The sequence below is a fragment of the Amphiura filiformis genome, chromosome 13, assembly GCF_039555335.1.
Source record: "Amphiura filiformis chromosome 13, Afil_fr2py, whole genome shotgun sequence".
NCBI classification, from domain to species: Eukaryota; Metazoa; Echinodermata; class Ophiuroidea; order Amphilepidida; family Amphiuridae; genus Amphiura; species Amphiura filiformis.
In genome coordinates, this window is record NC_092640.1 from 58,098,764 (window position 1) to 58,120,588 (window position 21,825).

The 21,825-nt window shown below is 37.0% G+C and overlaps 1 protein-coding gene across 2 annotated transcripts; it reads right to left on the bottom strand.

Moving 5' to 3' along the window:
• Positions 1–20,352, bottom strand: LOC140168572 (secretion-regulating guanine nucleotide exchange factor-like). 2 transcript variants are annotated; one of them, XR_011861232.1, is made up of 10 exons: positions 20,300–20,352; positions 15,159–15,288; positions 13,072–13,221; positions 12,139–12,227; positions 10,501–10,735; positions 9,050–9,235; positions 7,660–7,835; positions 6,687–6,723; positions 1,430–5,550; positions 1–1,392 (listed from the first exon to the last, which is right to left on the bottom strand). XR_011861232.1 is itself a non-coding variant. In XM_072191973.1 (9 exons), exons 1-9 carry the CDS (start codon positions 20,330–20,332, stop codon positions 5,396–5,398), a joined length of 1,191 nt encoding a protein of 396 aa, XP_072048074.1. In that variant the 5' UTR covers positions 20,333–20,352; the 3' UTR covers positions 1–5,395. The 2 variants fall into 2 exon arrangements, 1 of the variants encoding a protein (XP_072048074.1); XM_072191973.1 differs by having other exon boundaries at positions 1–5,550.
• Positions 20,353–21,825: the final 1,473 nt, after the last annotated feature.

Sequence of the window (21,825 nt, forward strand, 5' to 3'; positions counted from 1 at the left end):
TATATCTCTTACAGTAATGATGACAAGTGCTTAAAAAAAGGAAATGATGCAAGGAATCCAACTAGCATACCTGATTCCTGCAAAATTGAACAGGTTTTTTTGAGAAAATCACAAAATTTGATTTTACTTTACTGCCTCAAAGAAAGCATACGAACCATAAAAGTTGAATTTTGCTTACATATTATAAACTATAATTAGCATATTAATAACAATTTCAATGACATGGATGTAAAATAAGTTGCAGTGTAAATGTTAGCAAATGTTATGGAAAATATATATTTCCCTTATTAGGGCACACTCCCCCGCACAGTAAATAGTCAACTCTCATCAGGTCACAGCTGAAAGTTGTGACTACTGCCAACAGTCACAAATATTATTATAGTCATGCAACCCTAGCTTTCATCCAATTTTTAGCAAAATACATATCATGTCATCATGTTGATGGTAAGAAAACAGAATTTTCGGATTTACCAAAATTCTTTCGTTGTGTGGGATTTTGAAAGAACTTTGAACAATGGAATACATTCTACTTTCTTTCACAAATATGGCAGTGATTACAGCATATTTAAAATAAAACACATTATTCTGGTTTTTGTTGGCTGTTAAATTCAATATTGTTTCTAACAAAATATAGCTATGATAAATTGATTTTGGAAAGTTTTCTTCTACATATTCCAATGTTAATAGTTGTCTTATACAGTTTGTTTGTATTTAAGTTTTTGATGCAAGTTACAGACATAAGCAAGAAATTCATCCACCACCACACTATGAGTAAAAAGAACTATGCAAGTGAATATTGGTAAAACCAAGAATAATCCACACTCATATATTTGTATGTGTACTCCAAATTAAAAAAAAATACAGCATTAGTCATCATTAACACTGGATTTTTATTGGCCTTAATACCTGTAAACAAAGTTCTTGGCTCAACAGGACATTTGCTCATGCCGTGATTTGGGTTTTCCACATTTTCAACCACAGCAGATCATGTCACAATTAGGAATTGCCCTGTTCTAGATCACAGCCGTTTGTGTCACGATTAGGGATTTTCCCTTAATTCTTAACAAAAGAATGCTGTCAATGGGGACATTTTCCATACGAGTAATGTTTTCTTGCTTAGCTGGTGTTGAACTGTTTCACTTGTTTTCATATTCGATACTTATAGCTTTCTTACAAGGCTACTGCATAAAAGGAATATATAGTGTATTGTTATTTCACAGAGTGTGAAAGTCACTAAAGTGAAGTGTGAAAATTTCAACTTTTTATCCAGCAACATTGTTTTTGATGGGTGTGAGAGATTTGTGCATTGAATAAATTCACTGTTCTTTTTATTACAAACGAGCACATTTTGACAGCGTACAGAGCTAGGTCCCTCTGTTACCCATGGAATACCTCATGAAGTATCCCATGGTATTGCATTCTTGAGTACCCACAGAGTACCTGTGGTGAGAGATTTTGCACTAAAGAAATTCACATTGTTCTTGTTTTCGACTATTTTGATTGCACAGAGCCAGATTCCTCACAGTTACCCATAGAACACTTATGAAGTACCCATGTGGTATTCCCTTACCGAGTACCCTTAGTGTACTGCAGTCCCCTCTGAGGTACCTCACTCTCAGGACTTGAAATAGTCAAAAATGTAAGAGGGTCACTTAGACCCTTAGGTTGGAGTTATAAGGACCCTCATAAGTGATGTTAAAAACTGGTAGGTCCCAAATGGAAAGAGAGGATTATTATAAATATAGTATGATATTGATTTCAAGGTAAGTTACAAAAGAGATGAATGATTCTACATTGAGATTTTAGTAGGTATTGTATATTCCATACAGTTGTTATATCACCATAACCAAGTAAACTAACCGGTAAATTACTGATGAGAGTAATGTCATTTTATAGCCTTAATTTCTGCATGGAATTATAATATGGTTCTTATGGTACTGGGCTATTCCTGTTGAAATCCACACACCCTCCATGAAACACATAACCTTAATGTCCCACACAGGTAGTGTGAATTTCAAATAGGGTTCCCTGAATGGGTGATGCCATTTGAAATCTACACCTGTGTGTGAGATTATGGTAATGTCTTCCATAGGGGGTGTATGGATTTCAAATGGAATAGCCCATTGTTTAAAACTGTTACTGAATTACTGACAGAATCTATTCCCACTTTGCTACCCTATGCTGCATGTGAGTGTGTTAACATTAAAGTGAGGCTGTGTTATGCCAAGGACCAAGGTGGATTTCACTCAATTCCATGGGCACTACTTCCTTTCTTACACTACCTGTAATTGGTTAATTACATGATATAATCATCTGAGTAACCAATCAAGATAGAGCATCTTGACCTTTGATGTCATATCAGGGCATTGTATAACACAGGGAGCATCATATTCATATAGCTTACAATGTGTCCAACATGCCTTGCATATGTGAAATCCACTCGCTGATTATCAACACAATCACATAACTGACTTATCTAGTTGATAACAGCACACACATCAACAAGTGTGAAAGGATGAATGAGTTGACAGCAATTAGTACCATATTGTCTGTAATTGTCGCCTCTCCAATAAATACACCTTCCCTTTTCCTCAAAAAAGTGATCGAAATCCAGAAATGTCCATGCCACATGATGTAATATAATTATAATGAATGTCAGAAATCACAAAATTACATTAACAAAATCTATTGTAAACTTCAACTTCCATTCACTCCATTTCCAAATTAAAATAGAATGTTCCATTTAAGAAAGTTTCACGAAAATGTACGTACAAATGCAAATTTGTGTTGATAGTGTTCCGAATCAATACCGATAATATCACTGCCAACACTGTTTACACTGGTGGTCGCCAATGCTTCAACTAGGAATTGAACTGGAAGCAAATTGTATAAACTTAAATGGTGATATTTTCATTCAAAATTAGTATCTAATAAATGTCAGTTTCAATTTGAAAATTGTACACCCACACTTCCCACAGGTAGCGCCTACCCACAGGCCGTTTATTACAGACAATACGGTATATAAGCAACTTGAAATCCTACATTGAAAAATGTCCAACATAGACTTCTGAAGTGATATCTTTAGGTAACAATATCATTATCTTCTAAAATTATGTGTCATAACAGGTTTGTTATGATAAGAAAAATTATAACTGTACATAATTTCAGAAAAATACACAAGTACAGTTTATACTAGTCATTATTTGACCTTTGACCTCAAAACATACATCTTGCATGTTTTTTGGTTATCACATATATATAATAACTATACAATTTTGCATACACCTTTATGCGTAAATTTGAATAAAATTGACATAATAATATGCGTCAAGTAAAATATTGTTTATATCCTAGTCAAAAAGGGAATAAAATGAGTAAAAGATAAGACAAAAAATTAATGTGTATATCATAAAAGAGATTCCAATAATAATCTACAAAATTGCATTATACAGATACATGTTGCCCTGTTTATCTCATTTCTTAAAGCTCACATCTCTCGGCATAAACAAGTCTATTTTGTAAGGTTTCTAATTCTGCAAATTTGTGAAAAGCCCCGCTTTAAATACCAGTAAATTTTAGCACTATTAATAGCATTTTGACAAGTTTAAAAAAAGTAAGTTAGTTACAATGAACTTCTGGGTTCACAAACTTCAATCCATGCGCAAGTCCCAGTGGTTGATTAATCACAAAATAAAGTCACATAAAATCATGTAGTTTACGACCTCCATAGTTTTGCTTACATGTGTGTTAATAAAACCAATTACAGTTGATCAATGATGCGTGCTGTACCAACAATTATTGTAAAATTTGCAGCAATGTATGTTTTTCCATAATCTCCTGGAATAAAGCCTGACATAATTTCCCAATCATTATTTGAAATTAAATAAAAAAATATGTGGGCATAATTATGATAATAAAATTGCTTTGTTCATAAAAATTTTGTGAACCCTGTATTCTCTAGAATGATCTATCCCCATGCCTGTTGTTTGTGTGGGTTTTTGTGTCAAGTCATGAACTTTGCCTGGCTGCATTGACGTGCTTGGTTGCACACAGCGGTATTAGTAAACCAAAATGCTATTCTTTACAGTGTTGCCACCTTGGTACATGCATATTCACCCAATGTGCTATTCCAGTTGAAATCCATACACTCCTATGGAAGACATGATATTAATCTTCAACACAGGGAGTGTGAATTTCAAATGGAGTTACCTGCATGGGTGACTCCGTTTGAAATCTATTTATGTCATCCACAGGGGATGTATGGATTTTAACTGGAATAGCCCAATGATTTCTAAAAATCTGTGTTTTGTGACTCTAATAGGGTAATTGCATGACTCATATGCAAAGGTATTACCTAGATTTTTGACACAATGATTATTAAAAACCCAGGTCAAATAAATATATTTATTCACCGTTTGGGGGATAATAACTGATTATGGACATGTGATTGGCCAATATAATGGGGCAGTGAGGGCAAAAGAATTGGCTAAAACAAAGTTATACACTTCTTGCACAATGCTGGGATACTGTATGTGAGGGTGTTTAACTTAAGTTTAACAAATCAATTTATATTTCTATCAATGAAACCCCTATGATTACCTATAAAAGAAAGAACGTGTATTTTGTATATATGTATAAATGTATTATCACAATGGACCATTTCCTAAAAGAAGGCCATTAATAATAACTATTGTGTAGTTAAAACGGATATCACACCAAATTTGCCGACTACAATTGCAAACATTCATTTCTTTTGTTGATTTTCCATATTCCAGTTGAAAAAGTTACTGCAAACTTTACATAATACATTTGAATCAAAAGTGATACCTATTATTGTAATTATTTTGCTTTGAAAATCTTTTTCAAATAGAATGGTGCTTTGTTTAATTCATTTAAATTCATATTCAACATTTGTTCCTGGTTAAGTGTTACTTTTAGCATATTATTCAAAGGCATATCTGTATACATTTATATTTGATCTAATCCATTCAAATGTAGCAATGAAACTTTTATGGCAGGTTTCATTCCTGATTAACGGTTTTGTTGTTCTTTTTCTTTTCAAATTAATAAAATTAATCAAATTTGATTTTTCATTATTGCTTCTCTGGTAATCTTATTGCTGTCTAGCATATATATAGACAATACAGTATCCCCTGAAAAACCAAAACAAAAACAAAAACATGTTATTTGTCAGTTGGTAAGAAAGTTTCATAATTCAGTAACTAGCTTTGCAAGCTGGTATTTTTGTGAGACAATGATAGCTTTAATGTAGACTATGCTTGGAATCTGAACTCTTATGTTTAATAATATCACCTCCTCCTCCTCTCTACTTCTCCTCTTCTCTCCTTCACTTCCTTAAATCTACCTATCCTATATAATATACCTGGGCCCTTATTCACACACAGAGTAACAATGACCCGCCAGAACCTACAAGTAGAGGACTGCCGCCCTCTAGGCCTAACACCTGCTTGGGTACTTTGACGTTGGTCTCGGTTCCATCGGCACACATGCCGTGTTCGTTCCAGCCCCATGCAAGTAACCGGTTATCAGCTGTGAAGGAGAATAAAAATGGAAAGTACAGTTAATAGTAATTTGAAACAAAATGTTTGTCCGTTGTGAAAATGTTTGGATGGACTAAAACTTAAACGCAAATTTTCTCCCTATAATACTTTCCTATTATCAACGGAGATGGTTTAGTTAAATAAATTGGTTCCTGGCATATGAACAGTTCCAACACAAAAAAACAATAACAATCACCATGTGATTCCCGCTGGTTTTTAATGATGCATGCACTTTCGTATCTTGCATTGTCTCATGACCTGCCTGTGAAAAACATTATAGGCCCTCTCATTTCTAATAATCACGCTATTTCTTTGTGGTACGAGCATCAGCTTTTAAAACCATATTTACTGTACTTAGTGGCCCTCCGTATTAGAAAACATTACAATGGAATCACTGTACATAAAATAACAATATTATTGCACAACATACAAGCCAGCCTTTGAATTTCCTATGCAAAAGCTATATGCAGGCGATTTGTCATAAATAATCAATTGAGTACCCAATGGTTTATAAACATTGTATCACAAGAACACATTTTCTTCTGATTTTTTAAAACAATCGAGTTATGCTGCGATTGTCTGGAAAACACCCGTCTGGGACATGTTAGTTCACCACCTATTGACGACAATTTTGCACCCTTGGTCGTGAGTTTTGTGGTTTTTATCATCATCATTAGTGGTGGGAGTGATTTGAGTGATTTGGTCCGTTCTGCACCGGATGCGAAGTTGCACCGCTGGATGTGATGCCATATGGTCTGCACAGAATTCACACAGAAGTATAAGAACTATGGCAGTCATGAATTTTGAATGAATGTTGTAGTGGTGAATGTCGCTGCAAAATTGGGAGTTTTATATGCACATGGATGTGAAGATTTGTAGATATTTGAAAATACTACACTAACAAATAGAATCTGTACAATAAATTGGGCAATACTAGCAAATAAGTTCCCTAAATTCTTGTGAGAACGGATTCACAGTTTACACACAAGAACATGTCGAAATTATGGAAATTGAACACTGTAGGTAAAATAATTTGATTGTTTCAGTTAAACCAACTATTTTTATTGTGATTATTTTTAACAATCACCTGAACCTGGCTAAACACAACAACAAAATACTGCTCACCTGTAATTGCTAGACTATGCTCTGAGCCACAAGTAATCTGTAAGAAACAAAATATTGGCACAATTTATATTTCCATATTTGCAGGATCTAGGTCTTGCATTTGCATGTCAAGTTGACATCCCATCTTAAATTACTTCACATGGATGCTAGCATCATGTGACTTAAGTCAGAAAGTATGTACATTATGAGCCCACATAGTATAATGGTATCATTCTAGGATATGGGTGCACTGCAGGGAATCTTTCTCAATTCTCTTATGTATTTAGAATGGCTAAAAATAATGATTTTATAAACTTTTACAGTAAGACAAATTTGTTACTAGATTCAAAGTCCATATAGCATGAGAGATATCTTCAAGGTCTTTCACAAAAGTTGCACATCTTGTACATAGCATGAGAAGAGCTGGGTCACACAATGCTACACAGTTTGTTCTAAGAATCAGATAATCCAAGTCCACTTTCATAATTTTGTGTACACTCACTGCATGGACAAATATGTAGAGTTCTGATAAAGGGAGTTGGATGCGCACACATAAAATTGAAGCAAGTTTTGATGGCTGCTACATCAGGCTTCTGGTGGTGGTGCTTAATCTGAACTGGAAAGACCAACCCACTCTGAATCAGATCTATGGAAGCCTTCCCATAGTCTCAGAAGAACTCGATACCATTTTCCAGCATGATATGGCGGTGAAGTCAACACGTTGAAGCAGCTGTTTCGTTCACACATCTATGCAGCGTTTTTAAGCGTGTGTGAATGCCAACAATTTTAAGGCCGCACCAATGAAATGCACACTGTCGTCAAAGCCACATCAGGGAGGAAAAGAACCCACTCTGAATCGCTCGCATATCTATGCGCCATCTTTAAGCGTGTGCACGCCAGTGCTTTGAGCGAACGCTGATAATGAAATGTGCACTGACGTCACTGTCACATCAGGGTGGAAAATGGTACAGAGGCAAATTGTGCAATGTCTTACCTGTCGGCATTCTTTTAGTGAAGGGACTTCTGTAGGAGTCGCACAGCATATGTTTTCATCAGTATATTCTGAGGCGTCGTTGGCTTGTTCTTCTTGAGTTGCGTTTTTGTCATCTTCTGTGATATGACCTAATTGTCCATAGTCATTCCTCCCCCATGTGAATACACTTCCGTCATCTGCAATACAATGAGTAATTTAAACCGACAATCAGTGATTTTATGTGCATAATATTTTGTGTAACCATGCAATGATAGAAAAACATAACTAGGTCATTTTGATTATAAATAGCTTATTACTTAACTCACTAAACATTGATCAATATGAAATTGAATCGATTGAGACCATATTTATTGGTAGAGCTATGAGTTTAAAAAAATATTGGGTCAGACATAGTCGAGTCCAATATTTTAAAACTCATAGACCAATATATATTGGGCATAAAGCATCCAATTTTATCATTATTATGTTTTGGATCCAATATTTTCAGGTTCATGGAAATACAATAATGCAATTAATTGGTTCTGTCTGTGTAGGTGTTAATGGCCCGCCCCTCCCAGCGTTGCTTGATCATAAACATTATTTTTCATCAGGTTCGCTGTCGCAAATAATAAAGGATACAAGCAGAAAAAGCGATCCCCCCTGGGAATCGAACCCAGGACCTCAGGTTTACGAGATCTACGCCTTAACCACTTGGCCACGGGAGCTTCATGATTAGGCTGGTTGAAATTCGAACCCATAAGCGGTCACTTATCATGTTCAAATGATAATTATGGTTTCTGAATTTGGCAGCACATATATATTCTATACGTCATCATGAGGGTTGATAACGTGTAACGCGCTCGTAGAGGTGCGCATATGTACCACGTTGTATGCGTAGACGCAGTACAGAATACTCGGATGCGCTAGCAGTAAGCACAACAAAAGATGTGAAGTTGTAAACAAGTTTTGTTCATTTTAGAGAAAGGGGAATTTTTATGACGGTAACTTAATTTTTGCTTTAAAAAATAGCTTACAGTTATTAAACTAAACTGACTAAGAATGAGAATAAACAATAGGAATTGTTGTTTTTACTATCCTCTACCTATGATAGACGACAGGCAGGTCAAATATTTTTATCGCCGGCATCCACTTCTCAAAATATTGGACCTGCCTGTTATCTATCACACGGTAGAGGATAGTAAAAACAAAAATGCCTATCGTTTATTCTTTAAATCATCTTTTTAGGGTATGGTTCAATAGATCCTGTTTCCAAAGGTGATTCAGACATTGTGTTGTAATTTGAAAGTTTGTGCACAAACATTATGTGGTGCAAGGTTTCTGTGCCCCTGTGGATCACAAAGTGCCCATTTCAAGACTCCCAAAACACATTGCTGGGTATACTGCTACTAACCTAGAACTGCTAACATGTGGGTCCAACCGGAATAGATATCAGTGACTCTCCTATCTCCAAAGACACTAGGATCTATCTGCTTGGGAGTTAATTCCATATCCTTGCCTTCTCCTGATTCAGGTACAAATATACCTTCAGCAAGCTGCCCTCTTCTGTTGCAGCCCCAGATGTACAGTATACCTTCATCTAAGGAAGTGAAAATGAAAGAATCATGTTAGCAACATGGAATAAGGAAGTCTTAGATATTCTCTGTTTACTATGTTATACATTATATCTATTTATATATTTTCAATTTATATAGCGCCTTTATATGTCATGAACAATGTGCACATCTCAAAATGCTCCTGCTATAGTGGATATCAAAATCAGTTCACTCATGTGCAGCATAGACCTTTTCAGCGACTGACTGGAAATTAGTTTAGGCCAAAGCAAAAATATGTTTAGTTACTCTCCGCAACCGACCGAAAAAAATTAGAAATCTTGAGTCTTTTTTTTAATCACTTTTTAAAAAATATACCATAAATTATGACAGTATCAAGGTCATTTTAATTTGTTAATCACATATTAACTGCATATTTGATTAAAAACAAGAAGTAAATCAATTAAAATTCAGTCCAAAAATGCACAATGTTTTACCGTTAAATGTTCAAGCATTTGTCAATACTAGCCTTTTCAAAATGGAGGAAGAGCCCAAAAAAAAAAAAAAAAGATCAACCTACAAATTTTTGTCTTGGAAGGGCAACCAAACAATTTATTTTGTTGGCCTTTAGAAAGATGTGAACATAAACACCATAACCAAAAACACACTGGTGATGGGTGCGTGGTGTGGCATGCTTGTTCAAACCAATCATGTTTCTTGTTGCTATTACTTGAATTCTTAATTCAGTGATGTGTCCACTGCATGGTTGAATACACATTCAAATTGACAGACATTGATTGTTTGAATATGTTTTGATAGTTGCGCATGATCAGTGTTTTTTTGTAAGTCTTCCTGAAAAGGTCTATTGGGAGGGATTGGAACGGTCAGAAGTTACTACCCTGGACTGACGTTTGTTTGGCTTATATTAGGCAAAAATTATTTGTGTTTTGTTACTGTGCACATCAATAAGGTCCCAACTCACGCTTGTGCGCCAGTCTTTTTTTCGCCTATTACAAGCCAAACAAACTTTAACCTACTCTTTCTAAACTTTCTTCACTTGTGAATATGATGGATAAAACTTTTAGTTGAATGGACCCATGGTTTGATCTCTCTACCAGAGCTCAAATTTGGCACTTGCAAACTATCAGCACACTGGCAAACGAGAAATGTAAACATATCAGGCTGTTACTTGCCTCAATGTCAAGTTATCCATGTGAACCTAGCAAGTCATATCTCACCAAAAAGCAGAGTTATTACAAACTCTGCTTTATACATCTACATTTCTCAGCTATAAAACAACCAAATAGTGTACCTGATAAAGCTGCACTGTGATACGCCCCGGCAGCTACCTTTGTGCACCTCACTCCATCCGGCATATCGACCATCTCCGGCTTGTCTGAGTTCTCTGCCAGGGAACCGTGTGCCGGCGTCCTACCTAGCTGACCACGTTTCCCAGAACCCCAACTCCACACTTTGCCGTCACCGGTTACTGCTAAAGAATGTCTAAGACCAGCAGATACAGCAATTATTTGTTTCCCCAAAAATGTCTGCAATGGAAGGGAGCAAATGAAGTAAGTTAATTTGAATAAATGCTTAAAATGCTACACTTTCCATTACAAAGACTTTATACACTTGTAAAAATGGCTTTATGTTTTGAATCACTCAATGTAATGTCATGGCAAAGTGCATATTGGAATATACTCATCCATGTGATACAATATTGACACTTAGATGATGTTTCAAAGAGGTCAGTCTTGATTCTGCCTTTAAACATGGTTTCCAATGATATTCAAGTACAATATTACTATCTAAACTTTTCACTCTGTCTTACAATGTGGGACATTCTGTCATCAACAACATTGGGCTATTCCTGTTGAAATCCTTATGCCCCATGGAAATAATTACCTTAATCTCACACACAGGGGGTGTAAATCTCAAATGAAGTCACCCATTCATGTAACCCAGGTAATTCAGGTGGAAGATTTAAGGTTGTGTTTTAGCGAGTATATGGATTTCAAATGGAATAGCCCATTGCAGACTGCCACTTGATCACAATGTGTAATGTTGTTCACCCACACGTCTCATGCCAGTGTTAGGAACTTTGCTGTTAGGCAAATCAAATTTGTCCCTAAAGTGCCCGTCCATCATGCTGGTGACAACTTTAGATCAGTGTGAATGGTCCAAATGTTTGACTGGTAAATTTTGTAGGCAGGCCAATAACTTCTTAAGGACACACCAATGATTTTCACTCATTTGGCAAGTAACAGTTATAGTTGTAAATATGTTGGGCAAGCTGTAACATACTCCATTTCTTGGTTTGATGTCTAGTTATATATATAATGATATATGAAAGGACATAAATAACATGTATCACAGAAAATATTTATGCCAATTAATGAAGCATCATGAATGTCCTGGTCTTTCCAATTGCTATATGGTTCTGAAATATGGGCTGTGAGAAGGACAGACAGATCCAGGATTCAAGCTTTGTGGTGCTGGCGAAAGATGCTGAGAATTTAATGGAAAGATCACAAAACAAATGAATTTGTCAAAAGTCAACTTAGTGAGTATGTCAAATGTGCCAGAAGATTGATTGCAACAAATTGCAGTGCTCTGGTCATATCTCAAGAAGAAATGGTGACAAGATAATAATCTGGGGTCAAGTTGGCAGGCAGAAACTTGTTGGAAAGAATCCACTGGACTATCCCTTACGAATGCTTACCGTCTTGCATTGGACAGGCAGAGTTGGAACAACATCATCAAAAGGATCACAATGGGTCAGTCATGATCCATACGATGACGACAACAAGTTCAATACAATCGGTGCCATGCCACAGGCCAAATCAATAAATTGCCGAGTTAGACCTCGCTTGACGTGTCAACAATAGATAATGAATTTGCTTCCTTATGTATATTTGTCTGAGATTGGCATAGACCCTGTGTTACTTACCTCTACCTTTCTGGCTTTTGTGATGATTTTTTCTCTGTGTGCAGCTTGACCGTACATATTGGAGCCCCAGGAATATAAATCTCCCATGGCTGCCATGAAAAGACAAAATAACATTTTCTTAATTTCAGACATCAAAGGTGGGTTTATAAAAAAGGCTGTAATTGTATCGCTCTGTCAGGCAATAGTTAATGAAGTCCAAGCAATCCATAAAGTATGCAGAACAAAATCGGTAAGCCCACTCTACATCTATATTCCAAAGCAAAACTGACGTATCATTGTGTAAATGCAAGGGCCAGTTATGCAGTTAGCACACCCTAGATCTGAATCTGCCGATCACTTTGCTTGTTAATCACCAATCTTCTATGAAATATTAATTATGACACTCTTTATATTTGGTGATCATCAAATTATGTGACCCACTTTGACTGATTGCAAATAGTGAAAACAAGTAAAAACCATGTTGAGGTGAATTTAAAGGGAAGAAAAGTCTAGACCCTATTTATAATTTAAAAGGTTCAAAAGGTTCATCCCAAAGGTAGCAAGCCTTGAAATAAGCGGCGCTGGGAGCAAATTTGCTCTCGTAAAAGCCACCAATTGCTCCTGGTCCTTGTACAATTCACATAAACCAGGAGCAATTTTCTAGAACAAATTGCTCCTGGTTACAGTTTTGCACTTGATGCAGTAGTGCTGGTATTATATGCAGAAAAGGATTACTATTTGTAAATTGCTCCCGTTTCTTCAGAAATTGCTCCTGGTTGTTGTAAAATCCCAGTGAACCAGGAGCAATGTTCAAAAACAAATTTCTCCTGGTTCCAGTCTGCTTATTTCAAGGCTTGAAAGGTAGCTTTTCCCAAGATGTTAATTCTGCACAACATCAGCCTATGAGCAGATCCCAATTCCTCTACTCTCCCTTAACCATTTACTGCAACTTACGTGTGACACCGAGTGAGTGGTCCCAACCACATGCCACCATCTGCATTGGTGGTAGGTCTGGAATCTGTACAAGCTTGGTCAGATCTCGTCTATGTCCCAGTCCTAGTTGGCCTTTGTTGTTACTACCACACATCAGCAGCTCACCACCCTCTGCACCAAACATCAAGTGACAAACAAAAAGTTTGCAAAAGTCTCACTTATTTATTCACTTATTTATCAAGTTATGAAGTAAAGGTAGTTCTCAAGCCCATATCACATTGCATATATGCAACAATGGCACTCAAGCAATGGACTATTCCAGTTGAAATCCATACACCCTCTGTGGAAGACATGATCTTTTAAAATTCTTCCAAACAGAGAGTGTGAATTTCAAATGGGGTTAATAAACTCCATTTGAAATCTACACTCCCTGTGATTAAGGTCATGTCTTTGATAGAAGGTGTATGTATTTCAACTGGAATGACCCAGTGAGTGTCGTCACATGTAGTGTCTGTCCTCATACTAGCTTTATTTGTTTGACCAGGTGATTGGATGATACTTTTTCTCCAGCAGATGACTAACATTGTCTCTCTTTACACAAGCAGTTGTGCACATGCTGGGAGACTGCACATGCGCACACTGGTTTACAAGGCTTTCCTTGACTTGAGCCCAACCAAGAGAATCACTCTGCAGATAGAGCTGACAGTCATGGGCCCAGGGTTGGTAAATTTTGAGGGGTTTACACAGAGCCACAAAAGGATTGATAGTGGTTCTTGGTTAATTTGATGGTGCTGATTCTGAATCTAAATTTTATGTTACTTTCATCAAAATTATTAAAAAGTCCTCAAATTTCGAAGTTGGTTAATACAGATTTTAGTCCAATTTTAGAGTCTAAAGGGGTCAAAAACTGGAAAGTGCTAAGATTTCAAGAAACTCAGAAATGTCAAAAAAGAAAGATTGCACTGTTTAGAATTCTTTGATACTTGGGATATACAAGTTACAATAAAAAGGTCAACACCATGAATACAACCAAAGGCACCACATTGAATTTGGTCTTACAATGGCTCTTTCTATCATACCCTTATAAATGCTTCAAATGTATACCCTGGTCATGTAAGAAATTGTATCAAGCATAATAAATAACCTTTGCATAATATTATCGCATTGATTAAAATTTGCATTTGATTAAAAAATAAAAGTACTATACAAATGTTCAGAGTGCAATAGAAAGAGCCATCAATACCTATTGGTACACCGATAGAATATTGCTACAGGAACAAATTAGATGTTGTGCCCTGTTGCATAAACTGTACACCTAATCGGTGCATTTTTCAGTCAAGCATTATATTTTAGTGATGTGGTCGGCACCGTTTTTTTATTGTCGACATGTCGATATAATTCGTATACCGACGTCGACAGTGTGTCGACATAAAAAAAAAAAAAAAAAATTTTATTTATTTACATTATAAAATATCAAAAAATATTTTTGGCCAGAAAAGCAAGTTATAGGCCCAAACTGACTTGTTATTCAAGGTTGGAAACCAGAGAAATACTGCTACTCAAAAAAAAAAAAAAATGCCAATTTTTTTTTACAAAGTTTGAAAAAGTTGTACATTTTAATTACTTTTGTTTCTATTGAACAGCTAGCAATGCATACTAATTCAATGTGTCCCTGACTGTTCAATAGAAGCAAAGGTAATCAAAATGTACAAGTTCATCAACTTTGTAAAAAAATTGGCATTTTTTTTTTTTTAGTAGCAGTATTTCTCTGGTTTCAACCTTGAATAACAAGTCAGTTTGGGCCTATAACTTGCTTTTCTGGCCAAAAATATTTTTTGAAAACTAAAAAAAAAAAAAAAAATTTTTTTTTGTCGACATGATTTTTTGATGTCGACATGTCGGCATACGTGCCGACGTCGACATAAGGCATGTCGACCACATCACTATTATATTTAGTTCACAGTTAGTTTCAGTCCACCTGGAAATGATAATGGTGTGTCTCTTAGAGGTTTTAAACTCTAAGGTACACTTTAAGAAGTACTGCTTTTGAACACCATCAAAATATATGGGAGGGGTGCTGGGGATTGACTAGATTACAGCCTACCTACCCAGTAGCATGGCTGTGTGGCCTCCACCTCCCAGGATGCATTTGATGCGGTCTGGGCAGTTCTTGACCATCTGAGGGAGCAGTTGGTCCTCCTTGTGTCCCAAGGCTAATTGACCATAACTGTTAGCCCCCTGAAAAGAAATGGAAACAAAAATGACAAAACAATTAACTTCAATATAAAAGTATGTCACAGTGCAGGGTGCATGGGTTGATTTCAAATTGCACTTAATTTAATGTTCAAATGAGGCAACCTTTGATATGCAGTTGATACATCAAAATAACTATCATCCAAATATTTAACATGCATTGCAAAAAAGTGCAACAGCTGAGGTCTACTGAAAATCCTACCATTGGGTTCCAACGCAAAACGGCAGAATATTTTGAACAAGAATAGGTATGATCATTTTTTTTCACACGTGAGTGTGCGTTTCAGTACCGGTACAGATATCTCAAAGATGTGAAAGATCATGTCTTTTGTGTAATCTAGGAATATGAAGAAAATTTGGATTTTGACCCCCAGGGAAGCTAGTGTAAAAACTGTAGGCCTATAAATTGCTAACTAGTGTGAAAGCAGGAGAGTAAAATCATGGGGGAATCCCTTTCAGCCAGGTGCGGTTCATCACACTCATCATCAAAATGGAGGGCCTAGCCCTTGGGGGATTGCATAAAATTTCAAAATATTGCTCTCAAAAATTGCTCACCGATGAGCTTCACATTTGAGGCTAAAAACGTTGTATTCAAAACCTAGCCGCATTCGCTGAAAGCATATGACAACATGTAACAGTGTTGGAGGACTCTTTTTACAAGGACTCGGACTCGGACTTGGACTCGGAAGCTAAAGACTCGGACTCGGGACTCGCACCCAAGGACTCGGCTTGAGTCCTCCTCGAAATCCGCAAAATAGGGTCTTTTAGGTCTTTTATTTTCTTTCATTGTAAACTTCTTCTTAAATGCTTGATCAATATTCACATCACATAATTAATTTAAGTGATTTTACATGCAAATAAATTCAGTTTGTAAATAAAAGTATTTACCAAAAAGCAAGATTGCTTTCAGTGATATCTTTTAGTTTAAACTTTAATGGATTTTAATCATAATATTAAACTGAAATTTCAACATTTTTGAAGAGGTCTGTGAACTAAAATTGGGCCACAATATAGGCTTTGGAGCTAACAAATTCAAAATGTTTCCAAATTTGAGCTAAAGAGCTACAATTTTCAGAGTGTTAGGCTCAATGAACTGGAGCATGATGCAAATGTGGGTCTCAAGGAACTGCCGGAGAGCCTGAAAAAGGGACCCTTGACCGCCGCAATACATATACCACCTTTACATGTGAGTGACCCCCACCCCGGAATAATACTGCATAGGCCTATACAGCCAGATCCAACACCCCTTCGTTTGGCATCTGAAGTTTGGTAGTGACGTCATATTTTGATTATCATATTGCATCTTTTGCCTGTGATTATAGGCCTACTCTGTTTCCAAGGTATGCTACCTAAGGGGCTGAGCAAAAATTATGAGCATTTCGGGAAGGTAAAATTGGGGGCTAAGAATTTTTGGCCGATCGAAAGGGAGGGTAGAAGCAATTTTTGGCAAGCCGGGAGGGGAGAACAAGCAATTTTTTTGGCACATATGGGGCACCTTTCAAATATAATGTTCTAAAAAGGCTTATAAAACAGTACGGAAATGCTTCCATATTATGCAAATTTCCCTGCTCGCTGCGCTCGCAACAAATATCTAATAGATTTTTGGCAGGCTGGGGGGGGGCAAGCGATTTTGGCAGGCCGAGAGAGGATAAGCATTTTCTTTGCAATTTCACCCCTCCCCGGGCTCCACATAATTATTGCACAGCCCCAAAACAATACTAGGCATGCTAGGTGGGACTAGCAAATTGTGTATTTACAAGAAACAAATATAGAACTAAAATTCTGGTTAAGTATAGGCCTACGTTGATAAAGTATTGGTGAAAACCCGGGCTTGAATTTGATACATAAGGACTCGGACTCGGACTCGAACATTGAGGACTCGGACTCAGACATCAGAAATTGGCAGGGACTCGGACTCGGACACCAAGGACTCGGACTCGGATGACGAGGACTCGACTACAACACTGACATGTAAGCAATGGAAGTTTTGAAGTAAACATTAGCCAATCACAACAGGCGATCGCATCAAAAATGTTGCTAAAATTCTACTTCAACAAAAGTTTGGACTGTTCACAATGCACAATTCTTTACTCAAAAGATACAGTGGACTCATCAAAATAACTTTCATCCACATTTCAATATATGCAACATTAACATTTAACAAATAACAACATCTGTTGGCGTTGCAAAAATGTCAACGACGGCCGACCAAAAATGACAGCATAAATAGCAATGTATCGAATGCATAAATATCGACTTGATTGTGTGCAAATTCAAAGCTCTGAGCTCAATTCGAGTCGAGAAAGGCCTGCATGCAAAGCGCAATTCATGCAGTCGGAGTCGGCGATTTCCAAAACGGCTCATTTCGAAATGCTAGTATCATGATTGCAAGAGTCACCCCAACATGCCCGAGAATCCAACCTCATCCCATGCATGCACGATTCGAAGTGTTATGCAGCATGATCATGTGATGCAGCAGGCATGCGATGCAGACAGGGTCTAATTCTGCATAAAACCGGGCAACGTTATTTCTATAGATCTGCTGCGCATTCAAATTGCATTGTATTGCATCGTAATTTCATTTGTGTCTATGCTAATTATGTTTACACAACATGAACTCACGTGTTTTCAAGCAAATTCGCCGATAATAGGTGATCAAAAGCGATCGGAATGTTACAAAAGTACAGATCGCATTCAGCTTACTTCATATGAGATGATCTTTGGAAAAATACGGCATAATTTGTCTTGGTGTTTGCGGAATGCCATGCAGTAAAATATTAATACGTTGCGGCAATTCATGATTGACAACTAACAATCGGCGTATCCTTCGTATCCTCCACTGTCAATTTCTTATCCACTCACAAAAGCTTTGTGTTGATTACGTAATGTGTGGAGGCAAATTGCAATAAGTACAATGAAATAATGAGTAGGGCGGGCTCCGAGGCGGGTTTCTTCTTCATCTTACCATGGAGGTATATAAATAAATGGAGAATGATCGCCAGAATTCTAATCTCTTAAGTGGAGATTATCCGATTACCTCTATTCAATGAGTCACCAAACTTGAATGACTAGCCACTTCAGCCAAGCTATTGATCTCCACGATGGTTATGAGACTCTACCATGGTTCATTGATCGTCACTCCCAAAATTTCCTCATAGGAATTGACCCTACATTGACCCGCACCGGAAGGCTTGTAAAAGAGACTGTATAATGACGTCAGCTAGTCAATTAGCTGTTCAAAGTCGCCAGTTTTGATAGCTTATAGTTTCAATGTATGATTGTGCGAAAACCCGATGAAATTTGGATGTTCTGTTCTCAAGTTATGAAACTGTTTTCAACACTAGTTGTGCCGTAACTTGACAAATATACTTAGTTTTCATGTTCATATATTAAGCTTTTAAGGGGTCTGAGGGAGTTCAAATATAGTGCAAATGAAAGCAAAACGTTTTTACCTTCCGATTGTGAAAAAAATTATGTTGGGCCAATTTGGGCCAATTGAGTTAAAGCAAGTAAAATTTACGGAAGTACTTGAATTCAGCTAAAATCTTTTCATCATCATTAAACTTCTCATTTTATAATAAATAATTATCAGTATTTAGGCCTAAATGATTATTAATATAATTAATTAGGGCTATCATTTTCTTCAGAGGGAGGTTCCAAATAGGCCTATACCCGGGGTCATAACTTTTGGAAAGAAAAATAGGGGTCATAGCCTAATTTAATTTTTCAAGAATCATGACCAAAATGTAGGGGGTCACAATATGACCACAGATATAGGCCTACAGATAGGGTGTTTATTTTATTCAAAAAGACTGATTTCAATGCAATTTTTTGGCGAAAATGACATTTTGATATTAAATTTTCTGAAACATGAGCACTTTCCAATAAACATTATAAGTAACTGCATTTAGCACCCCAGTGAAATAAATGACCAGTGAAACAGACTTAACAATGTAATCAGCTTAACATAATCAATATCCCCTGAAATTGCCTATTCAACAATAATTGGTCATAACCAACGTAGTACAAAAGATGCTTGGCTAGATCATTCTCCATTTATTTATATTCTGTCGGTCCGTGTCACGTCACTTCCGGTTGATGATGTTCGAGTGAAAACAAGTCCTTGATTCGATTTTTTTGATGATTTCTGTCATTGGTGTAATGTAAACTTCGATCGCAAATAGTCAGTGGAATCAAACAACCGTTTCTAAGTCTTCAGAGTGAAAGAAACTTACTTGACTTACCGTTGATATACTGACAAACTTAAAATTAAATTCCATGGTCGAAAGTGTCGTTTTTTCCGAAATTGAATGCCACTCCAGCAACATCGCTATGTAGCCTCCTGTTCACAACAAACCGTGAGCCACATGCAGTTTGGGCCCGAGACTAGAGATAGCCCGGATGTCCGACCGACAGAATACCTCCATGATCTTACGTAACAGTATTGTTCTCCAAAAAAACCCGGAAGCTTGTCGTTTGGAGCTCTAGCTGAAATACAGCAAGATAATGTAAGATAGTAAATGTAAACCTGTATTTTAGCTAGAGTATCTCGAGCTAATGCGATGCAGGACTCTGCCTGTGTTTACCATGCAATCATGACCATGTAATGTTTATTATTGTTATGATCATGATGATGCCAGTATTCAGTATTGTCCTACATCATTTTGTGACTGTCATATTTTCAATTTTGTGTATGGGCACTTGTCTTGTGCATGGGCATAGTATAATAGCTGGGCATGCATGGTGCATGCATGTATGTTAATGCAATGAATGGCAATGCCAAATGCACAGTGCATGAATGAATGGGCATGTCTGGACAACTTTCACGTCACGGACTTCGGGCAAGTCAGACCTTGATTTTTGTCTTATTTATCAATTGATACATGCTACAATTTGCTAGGATCTAACGCGTATGTCATATCTATCTTCAAGTACATTTTCTAAGTGTATCTTTCGGTTGTGTCTTATTACAAACATTGAAACATGATTGACATACCCACGAACACACACATCCACTGGAGGCGGCCATTTTGGAGATATCCCAGAAGACCTTGCGCGAATATGTAAATTACATTCCTGTGGGTCATGTGATTGAAGTCCAACTTCTTTATTGGTTGAATTTCCAATGACCCGAGGAAAAGTTCACGGTTCTTGGTTTGTTATTTTGTTCATGCAATTGCCCATTCTAGTGAAAGCCAACAAAATTCCGAGGGTCCAATTCACAACGAATATTGAGGCGAGAATTATCACAGGTTATGAATATTCAATAAAGGGATAACCTGAAAAAAGTAGCAAAATAGCAGATGAGCCTATTCCCAAGCCTGGAGAGAGGGGGTATTCAATGCAAATGACCATACGGGGACGTGCATCAAGGATGGGTAGCATTTTCGGCCTTTTCAATGACCCCTTTTTCTAGGCCAATTTTGGTAAAAGGATGGGTCCTTTTTCAAAATTTTCTCATTTTTTTCGGAAAATAGCCTTTTCACTTCTTTAGTGGTAAAACCCATTTTTTCTTTATTTTTTATTGATGGGTGGTCCAAGTAGTACATGTTCAGTGGCGTATAATGGTACATTTTCTAAGGGGGTAAATTCGGTTAGGGACTGTGCACTAATTATGAGCTCTGGGGGTAGGGTAAAATGGGGGAGGGCAAACATTTTTGGCAAGCCGAAAGGGGGAGGGGCAAGCAATTTTTGGCCAGCCGAGGGGGGGCACACATTCATGGATCGCCTTTTAAATAAAACGCTCTACAAAGGCTTAGGAAAACAGTACGGAAACGCTTTAATATGCACATTTTCCTGCTCGCAACATAGACCATAGGGAGGGGGGTAGGCTACTCAAGTTTGATTTTGGTAGAGGTGTGGCACTGAGAATTTGAAAGTGGACCCATAAATATACCAAATTTTTAAGAAATTTGGACCAAATTCAACATTTTTGACCAAATTTAACCCATAGGCCTATTGTCTTTTTTCCCAAATGTTTTGGACAGTTTCAAAGTTTTGGCTAGAATGAGGCAAAATTGGGCTATATTTTCGACAAAAAAAATTGAAAAAAGGACCCATTCATATACCAAAATTGGCTTAGAAAAAGGGGTTATTGATGTACCAAAAAGGTCGAAAATCAGGCTACCCATATATGCGCATGTCACTCCCCGTATGGTCATTTGTACTAAGTACCCCCCGGTGTACTTAGTTGTAAAATGATTGGTGCATGGTTTCAGCTAATGAAACTTGGGTGCCCACTGCCCAGAAGGCTCCAGATTCTGAAGTTGATTCCTTGACATATATCAAAGTGCATTCCCTTCAGCCTTTTTAGGAAGGGGGTGGGAGGGGTGGGTTGGAGTTGGGGTGGTGAACTTTGAATATTACACCATTCCCATGAGCTTCCATGATTTAGAAGACACTAATTTAGAATCATATGTATGACTGGTTTTAAAAATATTTTATTCAATATTCACATGTATACTCTCCAATAAAAATATCACAATTTCTATAATTATAAATCCTATAGGGGGCCTACATGCA